The sequence below is a fragment of the Cricetulus griseus genome, chromosome 2, assembly GCF_003668045.3.
Source record: "Cricetulus griseus strain 17A/GY chromosome 2, alternate assembly CriGri-PICRH-1.0, whole genome shotgun sequence".
Lineage (NCBI taxonomy): Eukaryota > Metazoa > Chordata > Mammalia > Rodentia > Cricetidae > Cricetulus > Cricetulus griseus.
In genome coordinates this window covers 43251948-43267107 of record NC_048595.1, presented here as the reverse complement: position 1 = coordinate 43267107, position 15160 = coordinate 43251948, and the positions used below count along the sequence as shown (strand labels likewise).

Below are 15160 nucleotides of genomic sequence, written 5' to 3'. Positions count from 1 at the left end.
GGCTTGTCATGCAAGCATGAGGACCCGTGTTCAGGTCCCCAGCATCCACCTTAAAAGCCAAGTGTCGGGGGCAGGAGTCAAGAACCAAAGGTTCAAAGGTTCAAAGGTTAAGAACCAAAGGTTCACAGCAGTCAAGAACCAAAGGTTCAGTTCCCCGGACCCACATGGTGGCTCTCGACTATAACTCCAGTTCCAGGGGATTCAATAGCCTCTTCTGACCTTCACAAGATCCTGTACTCATGTGGCACACATGCACTCATACAAGCATGCACATAAAACACATACACACAAAAACTTAAAAAAAAAATTTCTCCAAAGCTCAGTGTGTCAGTGTGCACCTGAAATCCCAGCACTGGGAAGGCAAACAGGTGGATCCCTTAGGACTTGCTGGCCCACCAGCCCAGCAGATCCAGGTTCAGTGAATGTCACTGTTTCAAAAAGGAAGAAGGAGGGTGCTTGAGAACGACATTCAACAATGAACTCTGGTCTGCATACACACACACACACACACACACACACACACACACACACACAAGCACACGCATGAACTTATACCTGCATACATACATACACACATAGCAAGAAATAAACAATTCAAAATATTAATATTAACCCAAAATAATATAATCACTTTGACAAAAATTAATATGAATATTATGAACATGTGTTACACATTTAAAGGACAGTTAAATTTGGACAAGCTTCAGTAGCTGTCACAGTTGGGAAAGATAGTTCAGGTCTGAACTGCTCCCTTTCAAAGCAAACATGCTCTCACTTTGAACTTTGATTGCAATTGGCTCTCTAAATTCCCACCTACATTCTTCATTTACCCATTGGCCAATACACTGGTATGTCTGCAATGCCCTAATCATTATGCTACAAACTGGAAATACAAAAAGGTGTTGCTTGCCCTAAAGCTCCATCTGTAGGAGTGAGAGCTACACAAAGGGTCAATTATACAAAAATGGAAAGACTGTGAGTCTCTGAAGGAAGTACGTAAATGTGGCTTTAGAGGTGGCACCGAGGGACCTCCAGGCAGGATGAGGAAGGACATTCTAGAGACAAGATTCACCATAGGCATCTCCATAAAGGATGGCAGGATGGGGGGGGGGCGCAAAGGTGAAAAGGGAGGGAATCAGGAAAAACATGCAAGGCAGAGAAGGGTCTGGTATGTGACAACGGGTTTGAAGAAGAATCTCCGAAGCGTCCTTCTGTTCAGGAAAAATGCAGACGCCACTGGACTTAAGCTTTTGGTGAGGTCAGAGTCTGTTCCACAGCCTGGGCCTGATTGCTCCGCAAGACCAGGACCATGTGCTCGGTTTTCACTCTTAATCCCGGGCTGCGGTGCTCTTGAAGTCCTTTCTTTCTGTCTCCAGGCCTCCATCCACTTTGGCCTCAGCATAGAAGAACGCCACCGTCACCTCTGTGCTTTTAAATTGCTCGACAGGTGGAATTCTCGCCCCATCGTGTTTAAAATGGGGATCCCAACTACCCACGGACCAGAACTCCTAAGGGGGTAGTTCAAATGCATTTATGTTAAATGCCTTGAAAATTGAAAAGATGCCCCTCCTAACCTTATGCATGCATGAAGTGAGAGGACCTGCTCAGGTCAAGGCCAGGGGACTCTCCAGCCAGGGCTGCTGGGTGGAGCACCTCCCACCTTCGGGAGGTAACCCAGTGCACGACTGCTTGACGTATGTCCACGGGAGGCGCCACCTAAGGGGACAGAGATCAGGGTGGTCCTGCAGCCTTCAGGGCGGGAACCCTGAGTCCCGCCAAACCGGCCGCTCGCCGACCCTACGAGCGCCCCCGGCCCGGGTCAGCCCCTCCTCGCGTGCCGGCTAGAAGAAGAGGGTGGAGCAACCCGGCTCCCGCAGCCAATGAACGCAGTGGTTCCCTGGTCCGATCCCCGGCGCGGCTCACCATTGGTCGCCGCCTGGGTCTCGGCCCACCGAACCTTGGCGACCCAAGCCAATCGCGAGACGGCGGGCCCGACTTACAGGCTCCCGGGGCGGCGGCGGCAGCAGCCTCTGAGCCGGCGGATCGTGGAGCGGGCTGCCGTGACCGGCGGCGCGAGCCCGCACCCTCCCGCGCGGCGCGCCGCGACACTATGGAGCCCGCTGTGTCGCTGGCCGTGTGCGCGCTGCTCTTTCTGCTCTGGGTGCGAGTGAAGGGACTGGAGTTCGTGCTCATCCACCAGCGCTGGGTGTTCGTGTGCCTCTTCCTGCTGCCGCTCTCGCTCATCTTCGACATCTACTACTACGTGCGCGCCTGGGTGGTGTTCAAGCTGAGCAGCGCCCCGCGCCTGCACGAGCAGCGCGTGCGGGACATCCAGAAGCAGGTGAGCGGAGCGGGGCGCGGCTATGAGCCGGGCTAGCGGTCCGCCAGGCGGCGGAGCGGAGTGCCCGGCCCGAGGAGCGGGCGTGGGAGGGGGATCGCGAAGGACCCTGCGTGTGATGGGGGAAGGGACTGCCCAGGCAATGAAACGGAATCAGCAAAAGCGCTGGGGCAACGGACAGAACCTTGCTCGGAGGCTTATGAAGTGTCCGCTAGGTGCAGGGCATGCGCAGTGCCAGGAAAACGAGGGATCCCAAAACCTTCGGGAGGTGGGCAGCAGTCAGGTAACTCATCAGGCTCCGCATTCCAGAGCAGGAATGGCCTCCAGGAGGTGGTGCTGGGAAATGATTCTAGTGGAGAGATTGGTTGAGCAAAGGTAGGTAAGCTGAGGAGCACTGGCAGTGAGAGGAAGGTTAGAAAGTCGGTTGGAAGAGGAGCATTATGGTAAGAGGTGAAAGTTCAAAGTTTGTTTTGCGGTCTGAGGTGCTTTGGACGCCTTTAGAATAAAGAACTAAAGAGAGGAGGTGGGATCCAGCCTCCAGCCCCATGAGTAGCCTCAGACTCTGCTCAGTGCCGGCACTCTGCACCCAGAGGTAGTCGTCCGTCAGTCCGTAAGTAGATGATGAGTTCGCGTAGGCTAACCGGCACCTTGGCTGAGACTCCTTCACAGTGAAGCCTTCTTCCCCCATCTACCCAGGGCTGGCATGGACTCCCTCTGCCCCTCCTTATATTCTTCTCTAACTGGCATGGGCTGCAGAGAGCATCTGCTTGCTGCTGCCGTCCTCATGGCAGCCAACCTCTTGTTCTATTTGCTTCATGCTGTATGGTGCAGGCTGAGCCTGAAGGTGCAGGCGGACTGACCTCCAGATCTGAAGACTTTGCCCAGTGAGAAGAGCCTACAGAGGGTGCTTTGCACTGCCACCCTGGGCTTTGGAGTTCACAGTGGAAGCCCCACAGCTCTGCTGACCTCCTACCCACCTGCACTGCCCTTCCTAGGTCTTTCTGTGGGTTCAGATTCCACATTCACCTGCTGGGTTCCCTGGTCAGGTTGTGAGCTCCTGAAGACAGGGGACTGTTATCTGACAGTTCCCCTTGGGGCCAGAGTATATTAGTGAGTGCTTGTTAACATAAACTAAATGGAAGGATGTGCCGTGAACAACGGGCCATACCTTGTGCCTTTCTGTCTGATTTGCAGTCCACAGCTACCTGATGCCTGGGACCTGTTTTACTAAAATTGGGTTCAAGTTGTGAGTTGTGCCCAGAACAGCAGAACTGGTAAATAGGGCAGAGAGTCAACATTGGCTTGGGATAAAGAGCTTGAACTTTCAACTCCCTCAACCTCATTCTTTCCAACCCATCCCATGATTCTGGTTTGGTTGCCTCATACCCGGTTTCTTATCATAGCTGCCTGAGTTTCTGGACCCTTTCTGTCTCTCTTGAGAATTTGCAAAGAATGGTTTAGGGGGCTTTGCTTCTTTGCCCCAAATCCAGTCAATGTCCTAAGCTTGATAGTGTCTACCTGTGCGACCCACCATCCAGCAACACCTCTACTCCACTCCATCATATTCCATTTCCACAGAGTCAGGCAGAGCTAGGTGGTCATGGAATTCACCTTTTGTCTTTTCTCTGCCTACCCAAGTAGTGCCCTTCTGCCGGACTGAAAACCCTTCCCCATCCTGAGCCCTCTGACCAACAGCTCCAGGGCAGCTTCCGCAGAAGTCTGACCCTTGACAGGACTCTTGAAAAACTTTGTTGAAGCTGCTTTGAGTAAAAAGAAGCTGCACTCGCTGTGTCCTGAAATCCAGCAGTACAGCTGGCTGAGGAGTGGCTGAATCCCGGACCCTCTCTCATGTTTGTCTCCATCTTGCCTGCCATGTCTTTCTTGGCTCTTCCTTCCCCTGAGTTGACTTCATCCTCATGGGGTGCTGTTTTCCTGTGGAGCCCCTAACAGTTTCTGGCTTAGATTCAGTCAGCGTTAGCCCCACCTCAGTAAAGAGAGCATGCCCCTGCTGGAACCAGACTCAGTGGCTTGACTCCTGGGATCACAGTCCCATTCCTAAAACTGTCCAGTGGCCAGCAGCATGGAATCTGCCTCACCTGGGTGGAGAGAAGAGGAATTCTAGAAGTAGATGAAGAAATGGACGGTGTTTGGATGCCCTGACTACAGCCATGCCTTATGTGCCTGTCTTGTCCGCCTGCAGGGACAATATACTTCTTTTATTCCTCCCTAAAATGTCGTCCTCTGCACCCTTCAAGTCCTACTTCCCATTGGCTGGCTGCTCCTAGCCCCTTCTCTCCCTGTCAAAGTGATACATGAGTTAGCATGTGTGGATGCTGACAACAGGGTCTTCCTCCGTAGACTAAGTCCATCTGTCTCTGTGCTCTCTGTCTTCCCTGCTCTGTGGTTATTCAGTCCTGGCTATGAATCTGGGTCTTGCCAGCCATGTGTTGTATGATCTCAGACAAGTTATTTTGCCTGGGTTTCCTCATCTGCAACTTCCTGGGATCGAGAGAATTAGCAAGAGAGTGTACAGTAGTCGGGTGGGTGCTCACTGGAGATGATAAATCATTTTTATAATCACTCTGTTACCACTGTAAAACCTTTCCTGAACTTTCCAGCTAATGTCTTCAGAACACTTTGTTTTCTAGTTCTTTTTTCATCCTTCCTTGTACAGTAGCAACACATTTGGATTTTCTGCTGGCCTTGGGAGCCAGGGAGACTCCACAGGATAAGGCCCTCAGGGCTTCATCATCCTTCCCAATGGTGCCTGGGTAAAGGCATCTTTCCTAGCTCCCTTCTCCCAAAGGAGGGGCTGTGAGCTGCTCTGGGGATCCCAGATGGAGCCAGCTGAATCTAATCCTGTGGTTGCAGGTACGAGAATGGAAGGAACAGGGCAGCAAGACCTTCATGTGCACGGGGCGTCCTGGCTGGCTCACGGTCTCACTGCGGGTTGGGAAATACAAGAAGACGCATAAGAACATCATGATCAACTTGATGGACATTTTGGAGGTGGACACCAAGAAGCAGGTGAGAGGGCTGGGGCTGGGGTTGGAGTTCAGTGGTAGAGAGTTTACCTAGCATTCACAGGGCCCTGGGTTCAATCCCCAGTACTGCCCCTCTCCCCAAAGGAAAAAAAAAGAAACAACCAAGTGAGCATGTGCTATAACCTGGCTCTGGGAGCAGATGAACACTGCCCCTGTTGTGAGGGAAATGAGTTCCATCAAGGACATCCCAGAGTGGACAGGACCAAGGCCATCAGTAAAGGCTCTGTGTAGGCGGAGTTCTCCTATCCCACAGTCACTCTCAAAATAAACACATGGAGGCTTATATTAATTATAAATGCTCTGCCAATAGCTCAGGCTTGTTACTAACTAGCTCTACCTACCACTGTTGTCCTCCCAAGCCTCACAACCACTGGGAGGAAAAACTGGCCATAGCCAGTCATGCAAGGTGAGAACTCCAGGGAATCTTTTAATCGTTTTAGTTCTATAAAAAATTAGGGATGGAGAAATCACAGGCAAACGTGAATGACAAAAGGGAACCTTCTTACTTCCTTCCTCGTAAGAAAGTATGCTGGTGGGAAAACGGGGGTGGGGGGTGGGGGGAGGCAGCAGCCAGGAGAGGGGAACGTGCCCAGAAATACATACTCTTTGGCCCATCTACTGATTCTACTTTTTAATGCTTCTGGGCTTTTTAGCTAAGAAAATGTGTCGTCATTCTCCTTCTCAAAACATAGCTTAAAGAAAAGGGAATTAAACTTATATGTATATAATCAAAGATCCCCAATATACAGATTTTGATTACATTTTCATTTCTAATAGAACAATGCAATATCCAGCAACAAGAGAGTCATTGAATACAGTGTGTCCACTTGATGGCGTTTTATCACTCTGAGACCCTGGCCAGAGTACATGTATCCCTGTGCCTTCTCTATGACAGCTTTAATGATGTATACCCAGCATACAATAAACTGCACCTATTTAAACTGTGCAATTGGGTAATAAATTTTGACAGCATTACACCATCAAAACCATTATTAAAACACAGAGCGTACCCAACAGCCTTACAAGTTTACTCATAGCTCTTAGTAATTCTTTCCCTTAAACCACCTCCCTATCTGTTCCACCCACAGCCTTGGGTTGACAGTGTTCTGCTTCTGTTGTTATAAATGAATGCTAGACCTTGGAGACTATTGAAAGAAATCATTTAGTGCTACTTTTTTGGTCTGGGTTCTCTAATGAGTATTTTTTTTAAAAGATTTATTTATTTATTATGGTTACAACATTCTGCCTCCATGCATACCTGCATGTCAGAAGAGGGCACCATATCTCAGATGGTTGAGAGCCATCATGTGGTTGCTGGGAATTGAACTCAGGACCTCTGGAAGAGTACTTAGTGTTCTTTAACTGAGCCATCTCTCCAGCCCCTCTAATGACTATTTTTAAGACCTCATCCATATTAAAGCATGTGTGCCTGGCACAAACTGTCTGTCTGCTAAATAGTATCCTTTGCATGGATAGATCAGTTTGTTTAGCCATTTACCCATGGGTGGACATCCAGGCTATTTCCACTTTGGTCAGGAACATTTCTGAGCAGACTTTCTGTAAACTTGTAAGGTCTTTCTTTGTGGCAGGAGAGCCGACTCAGCTCTTGCACGAGCCTGAGTTCAGTCCCCATCACCCACCACGTCAGGCCGTTCACGATCTATAACTCCAGCTCCAGGGGAGCCCCACTGGAGACCTCTGAGCTACACACACACACACACACACACATGCACATAATTATAAAAAATCAAATCAAATTAAAAAGGGGGCCTGAGAGGTGGCTCATCGGGTAAGCACGTGTACTATTCTTGTAAAGGACCCAAGTTTGGTTCCTGGCATCCACATCAGAGGGTTCACAACCACCTGTAACTCCAGGTCTGTGGACCCAAAGCATCTGGCCTACAAGAGTACCTGCACACATGTACCCAGATACACACATACATATAGTTTAAAATAATACAAAGAAAAATAGTAAGTCTTTAAAAGTCTCTCCTTGGACAAATGTGGAGGTGGAGATTGGCTGAGTCACTTGGCAGGTGGATATTGTTTTTCTAAGGAGTAGCTGCATTTTACAGTCCGGTAAGCAGTGTGTGTGCCTGCTGCTACATACCGCTGAACCTGTCATAGTTGGCCTTGATTTTAGCCATTCTCATGGTGTGTTGTGGTGGCGCCTCCTTGTGGTTTTAGCTTGCTCTCCCCTAATGACTGAAGACCCTGGCCATCTTTCCATGTGCATACTGGCCATTGGCATGTCATCCTTTGCTAATTTTTTTAAATCCAAAATCATTCCATATTTTTCTTCACCCGTGGCTTGCCTTTTGCAAATTTTATTGCAAAAAATTTGCAAATTTTATTGCCGATGCAGGAGTGTGGAGGTTTGGGGATCAAAGTCAGGTTGTCAGGCTTGCACCCACCCTAAAATACTTTCTAATTTCTCATTTGCTGTTATGTTTTGGCCTTGGGTTAGTTACCAGGATGTTTAGTTTCCAAATATTTAACATACTCTTTCTATCTCAGATTTCTGATTTAATTTGGCTGTTGCCAGAAAATTGAATGCTTTCAACTTAAGAAAAATTCCACCCTGTCTCGAAAAAAAAAAAAAAAAAATTTGAGGTGCGTGCGTGCGTGCGTGTGTACATGTGTACATGTGTACATGCACATGCTCCTATGAGTGCACTGTTTTGGAGTGGCCTGTTCTACAAATGTCAATTAGGTGTCATGATGAGTCATCTTGTTCAGATCTGACATTATACATTTCCACTCTGCTAATCAATGAGAGAGATTGAAGGCGACCTGTAATTGTAGGTTTGTCTGTCTTATAGCTGTCATGTGTCAGTTTCACACCCTGTATTTCAAAGCCCTGTTATTAGGCATAAACAAAGGAAGCTAACACATGATTAAGTTTTTTTTATTAATCCCTTTTTTATCATTATGAAAAGGTGTAGCCCAGGTTGGCCTTGAATCCTCTACCTACTGCCTCCTTCCAAATGCTGAGATTATAAGTGTGCACCACCACATCTGGGTGAGATTACCTTTAAAAAAAAAAAATCTTTAGTTACATTATTTGCTCTGAAATCTACTTAGTCTGATGTTGATAAAGCCACTGGCTTTTCATGTGACTAGTGGTGGCATAATGTTTTAATCCTTTTACTATTGACCTAATCAAGTGTGTTTCTCTTATAGGCAACAACCAGTTGGGTCTTGCTTTTTTTTTTTTAAGTTCAACCTGGTAGCCTCTGTCTTTTAATTGCGGTGGTAAGGCCATTGCATCTAATGTCCCTAACTGATGAGGCTTGAGCCTGTCACCTGCTGTCCGTTGTCTATGTGTCTCATTTCTTCTACCTGTGTTCTTTTGGATTACCAGATAATCTTGATGGTTCTGTGTGAGCTTCCTTTCTGGCTTACTAAGCTGTAGCTCTGCTTCAGGGTTTCCAGTATATGTTGTCCCGGTTGCAGTCCAACGATCTTATCTCACTTCGCACGTGGTATAAAGATCTTAGGACAATATGCTTCCATTTCCTCCCCCACCCCCACCCCCACCCCGCCTTTTGTACTGTTGTCACACTTTCCTTAGCTCCTAACTGTTATCTTAATGCCTATTAAAGAGACTTAAATAATAACATTTATTTGTCCATGGAGTTACTATCTTTTCATTTCTATTCTGGAATTATATTTCTGTTCATTTGTATTACTTTTGCCCAAAGAAGCTCTTAACATTTCTTGTATACATCACAATATGTATAAATACACATTGATAGGCATTTTTATCCCAGTTCTTTGAAGACCTTACTCCACTACTTTGTTTGCATTGTTTCTAGTAAGAACTCTGTCAGTTTTTATTTTAATGTATTTTCTTTTTTATTTATGTGTCTGTGTATGCACACACATGTCTCCCCAGAGGTCAGAATTGGGTATCAGACTCTGGAGTTACAGGTCTTAAGCCTCCCAACATGGATGCCAGGAACTAAACTCATAGCTAGGAGGTGGTAGTGCACATTTTTAATCCCAGCAGAGGTAGGCACATCTCTGAGTTCAAGGCCACCTTGGTCTACAGAGCGAGTTTTGGGATATCCAGGGCTACTCAGAGAAACCCTGTCTTGAAAGACAAAACAATCACAAAAAAGGAATACACAGGAAAAAAGAAAGAATGGCAGCCTTCTTAATAGGCTTTTTTCTCAGGCTAGAGAGATGGCTCAGCCGTTAGAGGCTAGGCTCACAACCAAAAATAGGCTTTTCTGCTGTTAAAATGTTTTCTTAATTACTGGGTTTGAGCAATTTATTGTGATGTTTTTGGTATAATTTTCATAATTCTTGGGTTTAGAACTTGTTAGTTTTTTCACTGATTGTAGAAAATTTGGGGGGCATTTTTTTTTTCTGCTTTCTCCCTTTTCTCTTCTCCTTTGGAAACTGCTATCACAGGTGTGTTAAGCCTCTTCGTATTGTTCAAATTATTTCTCCTGTCTCACTGTAGCTGGTTTCCCTTGTCCTATGTGTCAGTCCACTAATTTTTTTCTGTAATTCCTAGTTTGCTGTTAGCCCAGTCCGCTTTATCTTTCATTGCAGACACTGGGTCTTGCAAATTTTTTTGGAAGTTTATTTATTTATTTGTGTATGTGTGAGTGTGTGTGTGTGTGTGTGCCTCTGTGTGTGTGTGTGTGTGTGTGTGTGTGTGTGTGTGTGTGTGTGTTGTGAGAGAGAGTGCGCTCACGCATGCATGCACTTGCTGAGGCACACATGTGGAGGTCAGAGAATAATTTTTGAAAGTCAATTATCTTCCTGAATTTCTGGAGAGTGAACTCAGGTCTTCAAGCATGCAAGGCAAGTTCTTTTATCCACATAGCCATTTTGCTGGCCCTCAAATTTAACTATTTAAATATAGAGAATTAAGTTGGTGTCCCTGATTGCTCTTCTGTTGTCTGTCAGTTCTAGATCTGTTTTATTTGCTTGATTTTTCTCATTATTGTGGGCCGTAGTTTCCTGCCTCTTTGAATGCCTATAAATGCTGACAGGACAGTTGTGACATTCTGATCTTTTCCTAGTGGGTGTTGGGTATTGTATTGCTACATGTCTTGAGGTTGTATTTCTAGGAGGCAGCTAAATTCCTTGAAAACAATTTGATCCTGTTGGGTCTTGATTTTATTAGGTGGGACCCGAGCACCATTTAATCTGGATTAATTGTTTCCCCGATACTGAGGGCAAGACATTCTAAGGACTCTGTTCAAGGCTCCATGAGTGAAGTTTTCCAGGCTGGCTTATGAGAATAAATAGTATGCCTGCCCTGGGTGACCTTCTGGTACCTTGACCTGTAACCTTCCCTGATGATTCTGTTCCCTGGCGTCAGCCTCAGGAGATAGCTGTACACGTATATACCTGGTTGAATTTGCCATGATGCCCTTTGCAATTCTTCCAAGTAGTCGTCTCTGGGCAGCACTGTTCTGATACTCTGTGCTGCAAAGTCTCTTTTCTGATTGGTCCTCTGGAGCTCTGGTTTAGTAATCAAAATGATACAGGCCCTGCCCAGGTTTCCCTCCTTCTCCCTGTTCACTCTGGGCAAATGAGGGTAATCTCAGAGCTTGCCTTGTTTGCTCCCTGTCTCTCAGGTATCATTGCTTGATTAAACAGGAAGTGCAGAGCAAACAACTCACAAAAACTAAGAAAGGACAGAAGCAGCTGGTTGCCTGGACAGTCACCCAAGGGTCCTCCGCAACTCTGGGGCATCCATGTTTGGCCTACAGGCCTAGAATATCTTGACAGACCTTTCTGTGAAGCAGGAATTTTAAAGGACTGTCCTACCTTGTCTTGGCAAAATTCAGCAGTCACCTTTTTTTGTGTTCTACTCATCCAACTTGGACAGCATACTGTCAGCAGTCAAGGCAAGGGCAGTTTTTTTCCCAATAGCTAACTTTGCCACAACAAAAGCAAACTCTATATGGAGGTTCTTGGATGCCCAACATCCTTTTTTTTTTTTTTATAAGTAAATTGGTATTTCCAGGAACAGATGTCATGAAAAGCCTTGGGTTATTAAAACATCTTAAATGCCATATTCTGTAGGTCTCTGAAGTGTTTGAAGACCACCTATCTATCTAAAATATATCTGTTAAACCTTGAAAACATACTTAACATGACTACAGGTTTAATTATTATAGATGACTAACTACTAACCTGAATTTCTTAATTATACATTACATTTTTAAATGAGCTGCATAGGTATAATACCTTAAACAAGAGTAGAAACACATATACAGTATAAAAAAACAACCTTAAATTTATATCATTATATATAAAGGTATATTAAACAAGTTTATTAAACAAGCATTAGAATATGTTCTAACAAAAATAACCTTTAATTTGTATTGATATATAAAAATCCATACCAATGTAAAATATTAATAGAGATTTAATGGTTGCTTTTTTTTTTTTTTTTTTTTTTTTTTTTTTTTTTTTGTTTTTTGGTTTTTCGAGACAGGGTTTCTCTGTGGCTTTGGAGGCTGTCCTGGAACTAGCTCTTGTAGACCAGGCTGGTCTCGAACTCGCAGAGATCCTCTGCCTCTGCCGAGTGCTGGGATTAAAGGCGTGCGCCACCAATGCCTGGCTTTAATAGTTGCTTTTTAGTTTAAAGTAGATTCAATAATCTATTCTTATCCTATCCTTTCTATATCCCCCCTTTTCTTTCAGAAAGAGATCCTTGAATCCAACCTTCCTTGCTTAGTTTCCTCCCTTATCATGACCAGTAACAATCTGCAACCACCCCCCTAAAGGATGACAAACATTCGAATCCTACTGAACAATCAAAAACCACCCACCCCACCTCATGGGAATGTGCATCATATTCTTAAAACTACTTCCTGTTATCTGGGGGAGACGGCATCTTTAGGGGACCCTGAGAAAATAATGATCAAGTCCTAGGAGAGCTAGCTGTGTTATTTTTTGTTTAGTTTCTGTGTAATGGGAAAGTGTAGGGAGACAGTATGTGAGTTTGAACCATCTCAACTGACTTGAAAGTATCCTACGCAGTTTGTAGTTCAAAGCTGATCTTTGGGTAGTGTTTGTCAGCTTAATGGCATTATCGAAATCCAGGTGCAATTGTCATTGTAGGGCCTCATCATCCTTTTGGAGACTTCAAAGATCAATGTTCAGAATGATTATGGTTCACTGCAGAAAATTTAAACATTTTAAATGTCATATGCAGCAGATCTCAGAGAGGTTAATACAATCTAATTATATACAATCTAATCTATACCCCAGTATATCTGGGGTACACAGCTTAATTCCTAGTTACCTGATTCAGACTCAAGCTTGAAATCATGTACAGGGAACTAGATGAAGCCTGTTTTTTCTAGGATTAGTTAGTACTCTATATGACCATTAATATCATGACAGAAAGTTTAGTAATATAGTAATTACTACATGGTAATCTTATAAATTTAGAGATAATATTATACCTTAGTGACAGTAGAATAGTCCCTTTAGTTTTCTTCTGTCCCATATCAGGCGACTCTTCTAACACGAGACAGAGATTTTGGGTTTTCCTTTAACCATCGTGCTTGGGTTTAGAGAAGGAGAGAGCATGCTGCAGCTCCAAAGCCAGTTTTGATTTTTAACTGGATTGGGACCACAGACAGACCATTTGCCTGTAGAGAGCAGCAGAAACAAATATTTGGAAAGACTTATGAAATGTGCTATACCATTAGGACAATTTTGCTTTTTCTTGGGACATTTTTCTCAGGATGATTCTCCCTTCTTTAGCTGTCTCATTTGTCCGGTGATCTTCAGATTCATTAGTTGAATGCTTTTATTCTCCTGGAAAGACAAAAACAAAACCCTGCACCAACCCTAACTTTGAGGAGTTCCTTTTTTGTCAGGTTATATCTTTGTTAATTCAAAATGTTTTTTGGCAACAGAAAAAGTATTATCTTTTAATAATAAAAAATATTTTCCATACCCAATCAAATGAAAGACATTGACTAGACTTACAAGTTAGTTTGGATTGAGTGACCAAGCTATTTGAGGAATCATCACCTCTCCTATCAAGAGGTCTCTCCTGTTCAAATCTAACCTTTACCAATCTTGATGTATCCATAGCGTTTCTTCTCCTGTGGAAACAAAAGCAATACTTTTTCACATAGCATACAAATATCCCACAGCAAGTTGGATGTCTTCTGTAATTGCTCTCCACCATATAGATTAAGGTAGGGTTTCTCACTTGAACCCAGAGCTTATCAATTTGGCAGGTCTGACTAGCCAACTTGCTCTAAGGAGCCCTGATCTCTAGCTCTGATGCCCTGGGCAGGTTGTTACATGTACCAGGCATTTTCATGGTGCTAGGAGTCTGAACTTCTGTCCTAGCACTTGTGGTTTCCACTGAGTGGTCGCCCCAATCTTTAATGCTAATTTATTTTTCACATGTGTGGGTATTTTGCCTACATATGTATTTTTGCATTACTTGCATGCTTGGTGCAAGAAGAGAGAATCGTCTTTTGAACTGGACTCACAGATTGTTGTGAGCTGCTATGCAGGTGCGGGGAATCAAACCTGGGTCTTCTGGAAGGGCATCCAGTCCATCTATCCAGCCCCTTCTAGTATTAAATTTTTAGTAGTCAAACAGATGTGTTTGTCCTTGTGTATATGTATGTTGCATTAAAACACACAAAAGAGCAGCATAGACATGTGGAAAAGCAAGGCAGATCTGCTTTGTGATTATCATTGCTAAGTAAAGAGCTGGTATGGGTGATTGCTGTTTTCTTCCTCATTTTTGCTATAATTTCCAAACTAATATTTCTCCCATTATCTAGAAAAAAATAAGCACTTGCTGTATTTGATTCTGTTTGTTTGGAGTTTGTTTGGTTTGGTTTTTACAAGATTTTGTTATATAGCCCCAACTGGCCTAAAACTTGTGGCAGTTCTCCTGCCTCGGCTTCCCAAATTCTGGGAACCACACCCAACAGTTATGAGATCTTCAGGGGGGTGACATTCAACACTAACTGACTCAGAACCAGAGGTCATAGTCAGCATAATTGAAGCCAGTCTAGTATTCTAGGAAGAGCCATAAAAGCTGTATCTCTGAGGCCTTGGGAAGGCTGAGATGTCACTCTGTGTGTGCAGGCATTATCGTTGGGTTGGCTGTTTTCCTCAGACCTAGCCTCTCTCTTGTCCCATCCACAGATTGTTCGAGTGGAGCCCTTGGTGTCTATGGGTCAGGTGACAGCTTTGCTGAACTCCATTGGCTGGACCCTGCCTGTGTTGCCTGAGCTGGATGACCTCACAGTGGGTGAGTACTCCATGTTCACGGCAGGAGGGCTGGGTGGTCCCAGTATCACAGCTGAGGAACGTCGACCCCCTTCCATAGTGGATCTGCCCTGTGACGGCTACTTTTCTGTTTGGGCCAGAAATGGCCTTGCTCCATTTCTGAGCAGTTCAGATATTCTAATCCTGTCTGCTTCCTCATGACTGTCCATTGCTCCGTTTACTAGTGTCACACACAGAATAAGTTTGGTTCCGCTCCCTGCAGGGTCTGTGACCACCAAAGCTCTTCTGTCCCGGGACAGAAGCATCCTGTAGGTCACACACCCTGCCACCCAGTAGCTTCCTCCTAAAGTGGATGCACATGTTTTTTGTTTTTGTTTTTGTTTTTGTTTTTTTTAACCTCGGAGGCTGGCCAGAGATGAGGGTGGTGACTATCCTCAAGGAGACCTTCTCATTCATTCCTACTCTCCAAATTGATAGATGGGGAATATCCTAATTTAGCAGCTTCATTTCCGCCAGCCCCTCCGTGCACACC

At 45.0% G+C, this 15160-nt stretch overlaps 1 protein-coding gene and 1 long non-coding RNA gene across 2 annotated transcripts in view; one reads left to right on the top strand and one right to left on the bottom strand.

Moving 5' to 3' along the window:
• Nucleotides 1–602: 602 nt before the first annotated feature.
• LOC113834305 lies at nucleotides 603–1837 on the bottom strand. Its single transcript, XR_003482743.2, has 2 exons — nucleotides 1601–1837; nucleotides 603–1508 (listed from the first exon to the last, which is right to left on the bottom strand). It is a non-coding gene; the product is annotated as an uncharacterized LOC113834305 (long non-coding RNA).
• A 160-nt stretch (nucleotides 1838–1997) lies between these two features.
• Nucleotides 1998–15160, top strand: part of Dhcr24 (24-dehydrocholesterol reductase) — a 31258-nt gene continuing 18095 nt past the window's right edge. The window contains exons 1-3 of the mRNA XM_027402346.2: nucleotides 1998–2341; nucleotides 5210–5365; nucleotides 14545–14650. Coding sequence (XP_027258147.1) covers nucleotides 2111–2341; nucleotides 5210–5365; nucleotides 14545–14650 — 493 coding nt within the window. The 5' untranslated portion in view covers nucleotides 1998–2110. The remainder of the gene's footprint in view (nucleotides 2342–5209; nucleotides 5366–14544; nucleotides 14651–15160) is intronic.